Below are 15,101 nucleotides of genomic sequence, written 5' to 3' on the forward strand. Positions count from 1 at the left end.
ATTTTATCTGTTTCATCCAAAGTCCACTGACTGTGTTTGCTTGGGCAAAATTGAAGTTCTAGTATATATTTCTTTAGAGTTAGGTTAACTGCTTATTCATCAGGTAGACTTTGATTAGTGGCTGCCTTGGGCATTGACTGTTCAGTTACATGATGGAAAAGTAACTTTCCATTTCTCAATTGCAGTCCAGATTGTCCTAGTACCGACATAAATTTCATAAAAAAGGAGAAAACCTGCAAGTCATTAGACTGTAGCCAGTGTGTAGGCCAAATTTAATGGAAATGAAGACGCAATGTATGTTGAGCTCAGATGATCATTTAATGTAGACTGATTATACAAAAGAACAGGGGTGTTCAAACTTGGCAACTTTAAGACTTGTGGACTTCAACTCCCAGAATTCTGGGAGTTGAAGTCCACAAGTCTTAAAGTTGCCAAGTTTGAACATCCCTGCAATAGAACATAGAATCATAGGGCTGGAAGGGACGTTGGAAGTATTCTAGTCTAATCCCCTGCTCAAGGCAGGAGACTACCATTCAGGTCAAATGGTTGTCTAATTGATTTTTGAAAACCTAGAGAGATCCACAAGGAGGCAAGCTACAGGTAGTCCTCAACTTACAAGTTCATTTAGTGACCATTCAAAGTTAAAACAGCACTGGAAAAAGTGACGTATGACCATTTTCACATTTACGACCATTGCAACATCCCCATGGTCAATGCAATCAAAATTCAGACGTTTAGCAACTGCCTCTTATTTATGACGGTTGCAGAGTCCTGGGATCATGTGATCACTTTCTGCGACCTTCTAAGAAGCAAAATCAATGAAGAACCCAGATTCAGTTAACAACTCCCCATGATTTCTTAATAATTGTGGCAAGAAAAGTCATAAAAAATGGGGCAAAACTCACTTAACAAATGTTTCACCTAGCAACATAAATTTTGGGCTCAATTGTGATAGCAATTTGAGACTACTTGAATTCTATTGATTAGCTGTTCTCATTGTTAGAAAATTTCTTACTTCTAGGTTGTATCTCTCTTCAACAAGCTTTCTTGTCTTGTCCTCTGGTGCTTTGGAAAATGAGTCAATCCCCTCCTCTCTGTGACAGCCCCTCAAGTACTGGAGGACAGTTATCATGTCCCCCCTAATCCTTTTCTTCAATAGAGTAGCCCAGGGCCAGGCAACCTCGGCTCTTTTATGACTCGTGGACTTCAAACTCCCAGAATTCTGGGAGTTGAAGTCCAAGAATCATAAAAGAGCCAAGGTTGCCTAGCCCTGCTTCATACCAAAGAAAAAGCCAACTCTTTGGATTTATCATCTCCCTCTAAGCTGTTGTAAGGATTAAGAAGGCTTAATGGTTTTTACAGGGTTCAAAATTTTTAACCTTTTTCAAGTATTGAGCTAAATGTAAAATTAACCCATTCCTAAATTGTAAAAAAAAAATGGACTAGTGGAAAAAATTACTTTTCAGACCACTCTCTTTCATAAAAATGAAATGGTACTTTTAAAGTCAGATAGTTGGCTCAGGAATTCTGGGAGTTGAAGTTCACGAGTCATAAAAGAGCCAAGGTTGCCTACCCCTGGGCTAGACATTGCCTAGCTCCCTCAACCATTCATTAAGCTTTTATAGTATCATACAATAATCCCAAAGAGTGGATACTCTCACCATTCACATTCAAAAGGGATCTCAATCTATTTTTCTTTATACTATATCTTTAGTTCTCGGGGTAAAGCAAAGGTGAGCAGAAAAAATATACCAGCCTTTTATTATCAGTAAATACCACATAGTTCAAAAAGAATTTTGTATATGGAATTTTTTTGTGTCCTGTCTGTCTTACATTCCCTGCATTTTTCTTTGCAACATTTTGGAAATAGTCGCTGTTGAATTTAGAAGATATCCCTACCTGATTTACTATCTTTCTAAAAGTCTGTGATTATGGGTCCATTTTAGGAGGGAAAAGGCTACCTTTAACAATTACTCCCTTATTTGTTTTTTTTTAAAAAATAGGAAACAAGATTCCTTACAAATGTAAACACAAATCTTTGGTATTCCTAACATTTTAAAGAAACAATACTTTAGAAATATTTTCTTCCTTTGTGTTTAAGGGTTGGGACATATTTATTCAAAAGTTACAACATTATTTTCAAAAGAATTTACATTACATCAATTTTCTTTTAAACTGCAATTGTGTGCCTCAGACTAAACCTTCTCAAATGGTCAACACTTAAACAGAATATTTTTAAAACTATAAGCGTACTGCATTAAAAATGTCAACATTTTCAATATTTAAAAAACCTCTATCATTTATCATGGTATCATTTATCAAGACAAGTTAGGCTTATATATAATGTAAAACAGAGAAATATTAAAGAACACACGGCAGGAATATTGCTAAGAAGATACACTCCTTATCCATTAAAATAAGGGCTTCACATTTTCTTCAAGCACATATCTACATACTGTACATCGGACATCATTTATACATGACTCAAATATCTTAGCTTCTATCCATTTTTTGTCTTCCTTAAGATATTATTATCCCTTCCAGTATTCACTTTATAAAACATGTCTATTTTCAGCAGGAGTTTTTTCATAAAAGGAATTTCATAGATTGTGATGGTTCGTTAACTTTTCAGGATCGAATATATCAGCATCTGCAGTATATTTTCATTCTTTATTTTTAGTGAAGTCATACAATTTCCACTTCTGAGCAAAATGCAACACTTTCTTCCTCTGGTCGTCAAAATTTTCTCGTAGTCCTTTCCTCCAAAGCCGTGGTTCCAAATCTAGCATGCCACCAATTATTTCCTTTCAAAAAAAGGAAAGAATATTATTTTTCTTAAAATAACCAGAAAAACCCACACCTGTTCGAACAAAGGGTGCCAAGCAGAAGAAAATCATTGTAGCTTTGCATAATAAGAAGAGATGAGTCATCTAACTGGCTACCACATTAAAATGTTTTATGCATGCTAGATCTCCCAAAGGCCATGGGAAGCTGATTTGAACTAAAATACAGATTTGAACTAAAATAATTCGCTATTCATCACCTGCAGAACTAGGTAACATACCTGGAGTTATTCTATGAATCTATTCCTGATGCTTGTAGCAATAGAGTATATTAGCTTTTTTAAAAAAAATAACAAACCCATATTAAAAAAATTTTTTAAGGAAATACTTATCAACAGTTTTCACTTTGCTCAATTGGTTTGCTCAATTGCTTTGACAACCAATTAAACCCCAGATAAAGAACAATGTTTATATCCTCAGGTAATTCTGAAGAATATAGTTATAAAACTGTGGGGTGTAATCCTCTTGGCTCGTATATACAGCAAATATCTTAAGTAAATACATAGGAAACACTAATCTTACGAAACAGAAACTGAACATTTCAATACCTTTCCAAAGTAATGAGGGAACTTGTATTGATTTTCAATGACATGAGCGAAACCATCTTGGAGGCCAAAATCTACAGAGAAGTAAGGCAAACCTTTTGGCACCTAAATACAAAAAAACAAAAAACAAAACAAAAATCAGACAGTGCATTAGTTATTTCATTCAAACACATTCAGTTCTAAATCCTTAAAATGTTTAAATTGATGGATGGCTTATATATTTACCTTCAGGTAGTTTCCAAAGTTCTAAAGTTTCCAAATTTACTCAAGCTAAATCCCAAATGGGCAGGGCTTTTTAAGGGTTTGCATGGGATGCCAGAGAAGCTTTGATTTTTGTCCATAAACACATAATTGGTCATATAAACATTTAAAATACTGTATGTTTTTTGGAATATTGTTTCTAAATGCTCTTTATTGCACATAGCTTTCGATACAGCTGAGTTTGGCCTGTATTCCAACTATTCTTTGATGGGAGTCAGGTAAGCAAAAATGTTTGACTCTCTGATAAACCTTGTGAGTGGAAGGAGGTCAGTGTAGGATAGAGATTCCAGCCTAGCTTGCTAAAGCTAAAATTTTGCACTGTGGGCTTGGTCTCCTTAACAATCCATGACAAATGGGAGACGTGGTGGAAAAAACCCCCAAAGGGCAAATTGCTCTCACACGGTCTCTCCTCAGTTTTCATCAGACAAATTAAAAAAAAAGCTGTCTAGAATTATAATACAAAAAAATTCCAGAATATTTCAGAAAATGATGGGATCCAACAGCAAATAAAGGTTGACTAATTCTTGAGGAGTACTTCTAAACCTCTACCTATTTCAAAAATACAGGATGTCTTATCTATGGCCATCCTGAATTCTCAAGCAGTGCAAACATACAATATTTATTTTTAAAGCAGGCTTAATGATATCAGTAATCTGGGGAGGGTGTTCTAAGAATTCATCAACACTTTTAAGCACACACTCCCATTGATGTACAAATAAAAGACATGTGCTTCTATTTTAAAGCTATGTTAGCTAGACATGTTACCACGCCTTTATTTTTTTCCAAACCTTGAGATTAAATGTGCTTTGCAAAATTCACCTTCCCATAGTCAATTTAATGTTGAAGAATAACCAGAGAAAGTAAATGGGAATATCAAACAAAGAAAAAAAGAAACACAAATGATTTTATGGTAGAAGCATTAACCCCTGAAATTTAGTTCTGCAACTATAAAATGAAACGAAGGTTGATACTTTACTTTTTATTCTGAAAATAAATGATCCTACCATTACTACATGCTTTTATGATTTAAGAGAACAGTGTTAAATAACCCATTACATAGCTCACCCATTTTTTTCTATATAAAGTCAAATAACCTAGGAGAACATGCTTAAAAAAATAATGTAAAAATTGTCAGTAGATAGGACTCTGTATACTAAATTGGGAAAAAGTAACATTTTTGCCTATCTTAATCTTGTATCTTTAATTTCTGTGATATTATTAATTGCTCCTTTCCCAGCCTAAGGTTGCTTTGTATGAAAGATAACAATAGAAGTAAAGACACACTGCAAAGGAAAATATCTCCAGCATTATTTTTAATGATGTTTAATGATGTTTTTGTGACCAACATAAAGTATTACAAAAATAAAATCAGCACAGGAAAAAAAAGATAAAGGTATGCTAGAATGAGAGGAGAGCATTCTATGGCTTGTAACACAATGATGGGTGGCAACCTCATTAATTTGCCTGCTAATAAACAGGTGGCTTTTTGGCAGACATGTCAGCTATGAGGCCTTGTTGTAAATAGGCAAGTTCTGCGCATGTAAAAGTATCCGTGACGTGCTTTCAAAATTACAAAATGTTGTCTAATCCTGAACTAGAAAGTCTGCTCTTTGTATGATTTAGAATCGTCTTCTATTTTCTGAAAATCTCAAGGCCATTGTATAGGGAGGGAGAGGAGGGGGAGAAAGAGGGAAGGAGAAGGAGAATATGACATTGATTTTGGAAACATCTGAATATTTAGTTGCCCTGAAGAAGAACTATGAATTAGGAGCTACAGAAAGATAAATAGCTGCTAGGTCTGTACAAACACTGGCTGAGACATTTCAATTGACAGATTGCCATGGATCTAGTTAATTAGATTTCCCTACATAGTGAACTCCCAACAATGAATTCCCAACATAGTGGTTTAGGTGTTTGGGCTAGATTTATTTATCCAATTTCTACATTGCTCATCTCACCTAAGTGACTTTGGACAGTTTACAAATAAAAAACATATAGCAATGTAAAAAAACAGAATTAAAAAAAACAGAGTTAAAACTGAATTAAAACCAAGTTAAAATTAGAGGTTATAGATTTAAAGGTTACAAAGTTAAAGAGGCTTTGAAAAGTTAAAGATTCAAGGCCAGCCTCCACCATGGAAGCTAAGTAGGTGACTTTGGGCTAATCATTATTTCTTGATCCCAAATACCTCACAGAGTAGCTATTTAGAAAATAAAAATGAAAGATGTTCTCTATATAAGCAGCACTGAACCCCCGGAAGAAAGGCAGGATAATAAAGCTAAATAAAATAGCCTCTCTTCCCAATTCTGCATCATAGCTCTTCTGAAGGAAACAAACCATATAGCTGGAAATTTCAGCTAGAAAATTTAAAATTATTTCAACTTATAGCATATAACCCAATTCAAGTTCCCATGTTGTTGTTGTTAGTTGCGAAGTCGTGTCCGACCCATCGCGACCCTATCGACAATGTTCCTCCAGGCCTTCCTGTCCTCTACCATCTTCTGGAGTCCATTTAAGCTCATGCCTACTGCTTCAGTGACTCCATCCAGCCACCTCATTCTCTGTCATCCCCTTCTTCTATTGCCCTCAATCTTTCCCAGCATTAGGCTCTTCTCCAGTGAGTCCTTCCTTCTCATTAGGTGGCCAAAGTATTTGAGTTTTAGCTTCAGGATCTGGCCTTCTAAAGAGCAGTCAGGGTTGATCTCCTCTAGGACTGACCGGTTTGATCGCCTTGCAGTCCAAGGAACTCGCAGGAGTCTTCTCCAGCACCATAGTTCAAAGGCTTCAATTCTTTGGCGCTCAGCCTTTCTTATGGTTCAGCTTTCACTGCCATACATTGCAACTGGGAAGACCATAGCCTTGACTATACGCACTTTTGTTGACAGGGTGATGTCTCTGCTTTTTAGTGTGCTGTCTAGATTTGCCATGGCTTTCCTCCCAAGGAGGAAGTGTCTTTTAATTTCTTGGCTACAGTCCCCATCTGCAGTGATCTTGGAGCCCAGGAAAATAAAATCTGTCACTACCTCCATTTCTTCCCCATCTATTTGCCAGGAATTGAGAGGGCCGGATGCCATGATCTTGGTTTTCTTAATGTTTAGTTTCAACCCAAGTTTTGCACTCTCCTTCTTCACTCGCAACAAGAGGCTCTTTAGTTCCTCTTCACTTTCTGCCATTAGAGTGGTATCATCAGCATATCTTAGGTTGTTGATGTTTCTTCCGGTAATCTTAATTCCAACTTTTGATTCATCTAGCCCTGCCTTTCTCATGATGTGCTCTGCATATAAGTTAAATAGGCAAGGCGACAGTATACAGCCTTGCCGCACTCCTTTCCCAATTTTGAACCAATCAGTGGTTCCGTGTCCAGTTCTCACTGTTGCTTCTTGGCCCGCATATAGGTTTCTCAAGAGACAAATAAGATGGTCTGGTATGCCCATCTCTTTAAGGACTTGCCACAGTTTGTTATGATCCACACAATCAAAGGCTTTAGCATAGTCAATGAAGCAGAAGTAATGTTTTTCTGGAACTCTCTAGCTTTCTCCATGATCCAGCGTATGTTAGCAATTTGATCTCTAGTTCCTCTGCCTCTTCGAAATCCTGCCTGTACTTCTGGTAGTTCTCGATCCACATACTGCTGGAGTCTAGCTTGTAGAATTTTAAGCATAACTTTACTAGCATGAGAAATGAGTGCAATGGTGCGATAGTTTGAACATTCTTTGGCACTGCCTTTCTTTGGAATTGGAATGTAAACTGATCTTTTCCAATCCTGTGGCCACTGTTGAGTTTTCCAAATTTGCTGGCAAATTGAGTGTAGCACTTTTACTGCATCGTCTTTTAAGATTTTTAATAGCTCAGCTGGAATACTGTCACCTCCACTAGCTTTGTTGTTGCTCAGCTTTTCTAAGGCCCACTTCACTTCACATTCTAGGATGTCTGGCTCGAAGTCAGTGACCACCTCATTGTGATTATCAGGGACGTTAAGCTCATTCTTGTATAGTTCTTCTGTGTAATTTTGCCACCTCTTCTTAATCTCTTCTGCCTCTGTTAGGTCCCTGCCATTTTGGTCCTTTATCATGCCCATTTTTGCATGAAACGTTCCTTTCATCTCTCCAATTTTCTTGAAAAGATCTCTGGTCCTCCCTATTCTATAGTTTTCTTCTATTTCTTTGCATTGTTCATTTAAGAAGGCATTCTTATCTCTTCTAGCTATTCTTTGGAATTCTGCATTTAATTGGGCATATCTTTCTTTTTCTCCCTTGCCTTTCGCTTCCCTCCTTTCCTCAGCTATTTGCAAAGCTTCCTCAGACAGCCATTTTGCTTTCTTGCATTTCTTTTTCTTTGGGATGGTTTTGGTTGCTACCTGTTGTACAATGTTGCGAACCTCTGTCCATAGTTCTTCAGGCACTCTGTCTATCAGATCTAATTCCTTAAATCTATTTGTCACCTCTACTGTATATTGAACAGGGATATGATTTAATTCATATCTGACTGGCCTAGCGCTTTTCCCTACTTTCTTTAATTTAAGCCTAAACTTTGCAACAAGAAGCTCATGGTCTGAGCCACAGTCAGCTCCTGGTCTTGTTTTTACTGACTGTATAGAGCTTCTCCATCTTTGGCTGCAGAGCATATAGTCAATCTGATTTCTGTGTTGACCGTCTGGTGATGTCCATGTGTAGAGCCGTCTCTTGGGTTGTTGGAAAAGAGTGTTTGCTATGACCATCGTATTCTCTTGACAAAATTCTATCAGCCTGTGCCCTGCTTCATTTTGTACTCCAAGGCCAAACTTGCCTGTTATTCCAGTTATCTTTTGGCTTCCTACTTTAGCATTCCAATCCCCCATGATGATAAGGACATCATTTTTGGGTGTTAGTTCTATAAGGTGCTGTAGGGCTTCATAGAACCGGTCAATTTCATCCTCTTCAGCACCGGTGGTTGGGGCATAGACTTGGACTACTGTGATATTGAATGGTTTGCCTTGGATTCGAACTGAGATCATTCTGTCATTTTGAGGATTGTATCCCAGTATTGCTTTTCCTACTCTTTTATTGACTATGAAGGCTACTCCATTTCTTCTGAGGGATTCCTGCCCACAGTAGTATACCTGATGGTCATCTGAATTAAATTCACCCATTCCTGTCCATTTTAGTTCGCTGATACCTAAGATGTCGATGTTTAGTCTTGTCATCTCTTGTTTGACCACGTCCAGCTTTCCTTGATTCATGGATCTTACATTCCAGGTTCCTATGGAGAAAAAATCTTTACAGCATCGGACTTTCCTTTCACCACCAGACATATCCACAGCTGAGCGTCCTTTCGGCTTTGGCCCAGTCGCTTTATTCTTTCTGGCGCTACTAGTACTAGCCCTCTGCTCTTCCCCAGTAGCATATTGGACGCCTTCCGACCTGAGGGGCTCATCTACCAGCGTCATATCGTTTTGCCTTTTGGTAGAGTCCATAGTGTTTTCATGGCAAAGATACTGGAGTGGTTTGCCATTTCCTTCTCCAGTGGATCACGTTTTGTCAGAACTCTCTGCTATGACCTTTCCATCTTGGGTGGCCCTGCACGGCATAGCTCATAGCTTCATTGAATTACGCAAGCCCCTTCGCCACGACAAGGCAGTAATCCATGAAGGGGCAAGTTCCCATAAGGCACTGCATATAAATAAATGCAAGCCACACATCTTTCTCTAAACTCTTAGTGAACTTAATGGGACTCAATAGAGTAATTACATATGTAAGACACATGGAATTGAAACAGTGAAAATCTACCAATAAAGCCGATACCTTCAAGAACTTACAAGATAATTAAAAAGTATTTCCACTGATATCTCTCAAGTTTCCTTGAAACACACAAGTTACTACGGTTAGATTTAGCCTTGGAATTCAGATATGTTTTTTTCATCAATTTAATTTAATGTATTTTTCTATGTAGTCTTTTTATATATATAAAAACACTGTCTTTTAAAGGATTGCTCACATTCACATGTAGAAATCAGCTTTGCATTACAAGAGATGAGCTTGGAATACATACCGATTTACGAACATCTTTTGAACCTAGATTAATTAGCTTTTTATTCATGGCCCACTCTTCATCTGATTCCATTATAGCTTTCTGGAGGGAAAAAAATATTGCAAGAATGTATAAAACTTCCACAAAATGGCAAAGTAAAGTTCTTTTTTTTCCCCTCCCCTTTTCAGTTGTGTCAGATTCTCAGAAACTACAGGGTTTTTTAGCAAGGTTTTTCAGAAGTGGTTTGCCATTGCCTCCTCCATGGCAGTGCGAGAAAATAACTGGGCCAAGGTCACCCAGCTGGCTTTGCGCCTGACAGTGTCCTGATTTCTAGCTTGATACCTTAACCATTACACCAAACTGGCTCTCCAAAATTTCATTAGTACATATTAAATATATAATTCAATTTATGTATTAGATTAAAGCATAATGAAGACTGATGTAGTAATAACTTTATACCCGTGGTGGCGAACCTATGGCACGCATGCCACAGGTGGCATGCAGAGCCCTCTCTGTGGGCACGCACACTGTCGCCCCAGTCCTAGGCCTTCAGCTGGGTTTTATAAAACCTTTTCGTTTTAGGCTTCCGCCGCCATGTGCAAAAAAAAAAAAAAGGTTCAATCAATCAATGTCAACTTCTCATGGGGAAAAAAACGATCTCGCAAAGTTGAAATTGATTGATTGAACTTTTTAGTCCCACCCACTCTGCCGTTACCAACGCAGCCATGCCCACCCAATTGACCACATACATCCAAAGGGCCACGCCCACCCAGCACCCGACGATACATAAGTGGGGTTTGGGTTGCAGTTTGGGCACTCGGTCTCTAAAGGTTTGCCATCACTGCTCTATACCTTTCTCTTTTTATTTTACAGTTTCAGAACTGCATTTTAACTTTAATCTGACATAAATTGTTTCAAAATAAGAATGTTCATTTTACAGAATTATAAATGCTATTGGTCCTTAATAATTGTGACAATTATGTGAAATGTGTATACACACTCACACTCAACACCACTAAGGTAAAGGTAAAGGTTCCCCCGCACATGCGTGCTAGTCGTTTCCGACTCTAGGGGCCGGTGCTCATCTCCGTTTCATAGCCGAAGAGCCAGCGTTTGTCCGAGGACGTCTCCGTGGTCATGTGGCCGGCATGACTAGACACCAAAGGTGCACGGAACGCTGTTACCTTCCCACCATAGTGGTCCCTATTTTTCTACTTGCATTTTTACGTGCTTTCGAACTGCTAGGTGGGCAGAAGCTGGGACGAGTAACAGGCGCTCACTCTGTTACGCGGCACTCGGGATTCGACCCGCCAAACTGCCGACCTTCTGATTGACAAGCTCAGCGTCAGGGCAAAGAATCATAATGTCAGTAAAAGCTCTCATATTTACTAATATCTTTACATGAAATTTAAACTGATTCAAAATACACAGTATATAAAGGCATTGTGGGTTCAAAATGTCTGTTTGGACAAACATAACCAAAGCAACCAACCCTCTTTAGAAAAATTTGGTTTCCTTTTTAAAACATCCTATATTCACTTCTGCTGGTGGGTCTCATTCATGGAAAAAAAGTTTGCTTTTCATCTCTGCCCTGGGAAATGGATCAAAGCAGATAATACCAACTCCACAGCTAGTTTAATATGACTATTTCCAGGTAGTGGCATACTTTAAAAAATACTATATTGCCAAAAAAATGCTGATTATCATCAGCGAGACATAATCTTTTTGCTGGTGGAAGGTCTTGTAAAAAAATAAATAGATACAGTTTCTGTAAAGTACAATAAAGGGAAGTATAATAAAATGAGATATGCCTTTACTAGTTTCTTATAACAACAAATCATTTAAGAACCTGAATACAATATTATCATGAGTAATTTCACACAACTCATTTTAGGGTTACTTTTGCTTTAGGGTTGAAAGAAAACCAGAGATGATAAAAAGGTTACCTTAAAATAGATTGGGGCCATATCCCCCACTTCCTTTGGGAGAGGAATACATTCATATACCATGTGATATTGTTTGCTTCTACTTAAATTTGTCTCCAAAAAGACACAATCCAATTCTTCATCTTCAAACATCTTTACCAAGGTTTTTCTGAATACCTGGTACAAGAAAAGGTGGGATGGAGGGGAGGAAGCGTTGAGAGAGAGGAAAACAACAGTTTCCAACCTTAACAATTTTAGGCAATGTGACTCTGCAAATGTCTGCAGTGAACTGAGGAGTCTTACACTTTTCATAGGCTCATCTTGTTGCATGCAAAACAAGATACAATGAACTGATAATTGAACATACTGGATAATTTTAAATATTTATACAATACGCAGAATGTCAGAGGATCCTCTTGTGGATTCCCTTGATGCAGAGAGTGTCTTCTTATATGTCAAAGGAAAGCCATACTTCAGTTCATTTATTGGATAACATAAATGAAGGTAGAAACAACAGGGGGTCCTTAGGCACATTTATACAGAGGTTAATCTCTTGTCTTATACTGACTCCAAATGCCACCATTCTGCCTTCCATTTACATAATTTGTCAAAATGTGACATTTTCAGCAGGCTTTATTGACCTTTAAGTGCAATAATAATGTTCCCTTAAAGAAAAGCAATCATCTTTCATCTCCGTTCCGCAGAAGTTTATCCAACCTGTTAACTGTAACAGACTTGACCTCTGTTCACGTTCACTCATTCTCCTACATAGGATGGAATGTCACAAATAATTATGGAGAGAATCAGTTTGTATCTGCCCTGGTGTTTGGAAACTGGGACTTTTTAGAAATAAACGGAAAAGGCAGAAATCACAGCCCAGATTTCCAGTAAATGAAAGATGAGTCTATAACCCAAACTTGAAATGTTGTAATAATATTCAATAAAGAAGATGAAAGTACTAAGAACTTGAGGTCTTCAAAATAATAACCGTAAGTCTGTATCTGCTTGAATCACTGGCCGATTCTACAGCATCATATATTATAAAACTCACATTTCATAATATAAATAAGCCAAATAAGATGAGGAAACATACTATACTAACTCATGAAATACAGTTTCAAACTTTATTATTTAATTATGAAAGCAACTATTTATTGTGTAATACCAGATATGCAATGAGAAGCAAATGAAACTTTTTGTATTTGCTGCTTAGGCCAAAACATCCATACAGAATAAAAATAAAAATGAAAAGAAGTACATTCTTATATACAAAAATCAAATACTAATACATCTGGTAATGGCAGCCTAACCATTGTTGCATTGTTTATTTTCTTACTAACAATTATGTAAATGTCTGAACTGCCTTATAATAAATCAGACCACTTGTCCTTCCAGAAAAACATTACATAGTTTGAAGGGCAGAAACACTCCAGAGGCTTATGCAAAGTTCCCCCTGACATCCATTCTTTGTTACTTGAACTATTATTATCTAGAGATGCTAGTTTGAATCTAGGACTTGCATATGTTCTACCATATGTTATGGTCACAAGAATCCCAGGTTGAAAGGTGACAGATCTTTTGTTTTCATGAAGCACCAGAAACAATGTCAAACCAAATAATTTAATAGCCTGATGCTGGCTGCCAAGATGCTTGGTGCTCTAATAAAGTAATACAGAGTTAATGGCAGTATTGAAAGAAAACAAAATACGACAAAAACCTAAGTAAGGCATGCTTTAAAGAGGAGAGTGAGGCAAAGTTCAGACTATACGTCAAGGCTAATCTCTGCAAAAAAAATTTTGAAGAAAATCTGAAGACAGCCAACAAACTTCCATTTCAGATTTTCATTTCACTGTGCTTTGTCCTGAGAATTCAAATCAGCCTCAAGGCTGTTGCAGAGATGGGCAAAGGCTGTCAACCAAAAATCCTGGCTTCCGAACGTCTGACTTTCAATGATAATTAAGTGAAAAATAAAGAGAAACAAACCCCTAGCCAGCATCTTCAAGAACCATTTAAAATTCTGCTTTGTCACAGCAGTTACTAGAATGAGGCTAAGTTATCATCCAGCACTATAGTAACAAGTACCAGGTTTAATTCTATAGAAGATTTAGGAGACAATTTTGATATTTATAAATATTGCTTGAAGTTAGCAAAACTGAAGTTGCCTAGATTCCCACAGACCATTAAAATTGTTACTTATGTATTTTGTTTACGTATTTTGTATGGCTGCCACCTCATCAAATGACTCTGAGCAACAAACAAAACTTAAAGAATAAAGACAATTAAAATAATACAAATATTAAAATACATAGCAGCCGAGAATAAAGCATCCATCATAATGACTATATTAATGGCCTAAAATTGCTTGAGAAAGGAATCAATGTTCACCTGAAAAGCCCAGTAATATTAGCCATAGGATAATATTTTAAATCAGATCGTCCTGTCAATATTTTTGAACTTAGGAACAAAACTGGAAACAAGAAATCCTTTATCCCAAAATGTCATTTCCAAAGAGAAGTACACTCAGTGCAGCTTAGACCAACCAGTGTAATTTTTAGTTTTTACCAATTTCCTTTCCCTGTAGCCTTATCTGCCATTACTCAGACCAACACGTCTGGGAACACAGAGACAGCAAGAGTAAGAACAACAAACATTACATCTCCCAATTTACCAACATCAATGTCACACAAGCCAAGTTTCTCGCTTGGGAAACTGACAAAATCCACACCATAACAACATGGCTGATGGAATGAGAGACTTAAGACTAAAATAGATAAAAGAGTAAAGCTTGACTTTCCAAAAGACATGGCTCGGCTCAGCTCTGAGGCAAAGGCCTTTGCTAGGAGTATTAGCTCTGAGCTTAAAAAAATCTGGATGACCTTTTGAAGGCGAGACAAAAAGCTATTTTATTTTTCTTTCCTGCTACAGAGTGATCATCGGGATTTCTGCAACCGAGATCCAATAGCCCTCACTTGTTATAGATTTCATTAAACCTTCTCTGAGATTTTGTATTTCATACCTATGATCAGAGTGCAATTGTTTATGGCTCAACTGCAAACTTCATATATTTCAGACTGAAATCAATAATGGCGGCATTCCAAAGGATATGTCTGACACCCATTTTTAATATTGCTTTTCCTATTTGTTTGACCACAGCTAAAGAAAAAAAACCCACCGTCTTCCTTATTGTCTGCAATGCATTAGAATCTGTTGGGCAAGCTGAGTACAAGAGGAGATTTGAAAAGATCTTTATTTTGTAAATAAGATGGTTCTTGAATATTGCAGCTGACAAAACCAGGCTTTATTAACAGCAAGCTAATAAAGATTAAATAGTTACGTGCCCAGTTTCTGTGCCAAGTAAATGTGTCTGTTTCAAGCAACAGAGACAAAGGATGAACAGGGATTTGAGAGAAATGCTCAGAACTCCCAGTTTTATGAAATTATTCAGTGCTTCCTCTACACTGGGGATGGATAATTTAATATAGGATTGCATTTGGATTGATCTAGAAATTGAAATGTTATGT

The 15,101-nt window shown here is 37.3% G+C and overlaps 1 protein-coding gene across 4 annotated transcripts in view; it reads right to left on the reverse strand.

Annotated features, from left to right (window-relative positions):
* Nucleotides 1–1,744: 1,744 nt before the first annotated feature.
* The window catches only part of CWF19L2 (CWF19 like cell cycle control factor 2), a 92,848-nt gene continuing 79,491 nt past the window's right edge, over nt 1,745–15,101 (reverse strand). For all 4 annotated transcript variants that reach the window (XM_081327094.1, XM_081327096.1, XM_081327095.1 and 1 more), the window contains 4 exons: nt 11,602–11,757; nt 9,677–9,757; nt 3,392–3,493; nt 1,745–2,804 (listed from right to left, as the gene is read on the reverse strand). In XM_081327094.1, the coding sequence (XP_081183220.1) occupies nt 2,664–2,804; nt 3,392–3,493; nt 9,677–9,757; nt 11,602–11,757 (480 nt within the window). In that variant the 3' untranslated portion in view covers nt 1,745–2,663. The remainder of the gene's footprint in view (nt 2,805–3,391; nt 3,494–9,676; nt 9,758–11,601; nt 11,758–15,101) is intronic.

Source organism: Vipera berus (assembly GCF_964194415.1).
Source record: "Vipera berus genome assembly, chromosome: 4".
Taxonomy (NCBI): Eukaryota; Metazoa; Chordata; class Lepidosauria; order Squamata; family Viperidae; genus Vipera; species Vipera berus.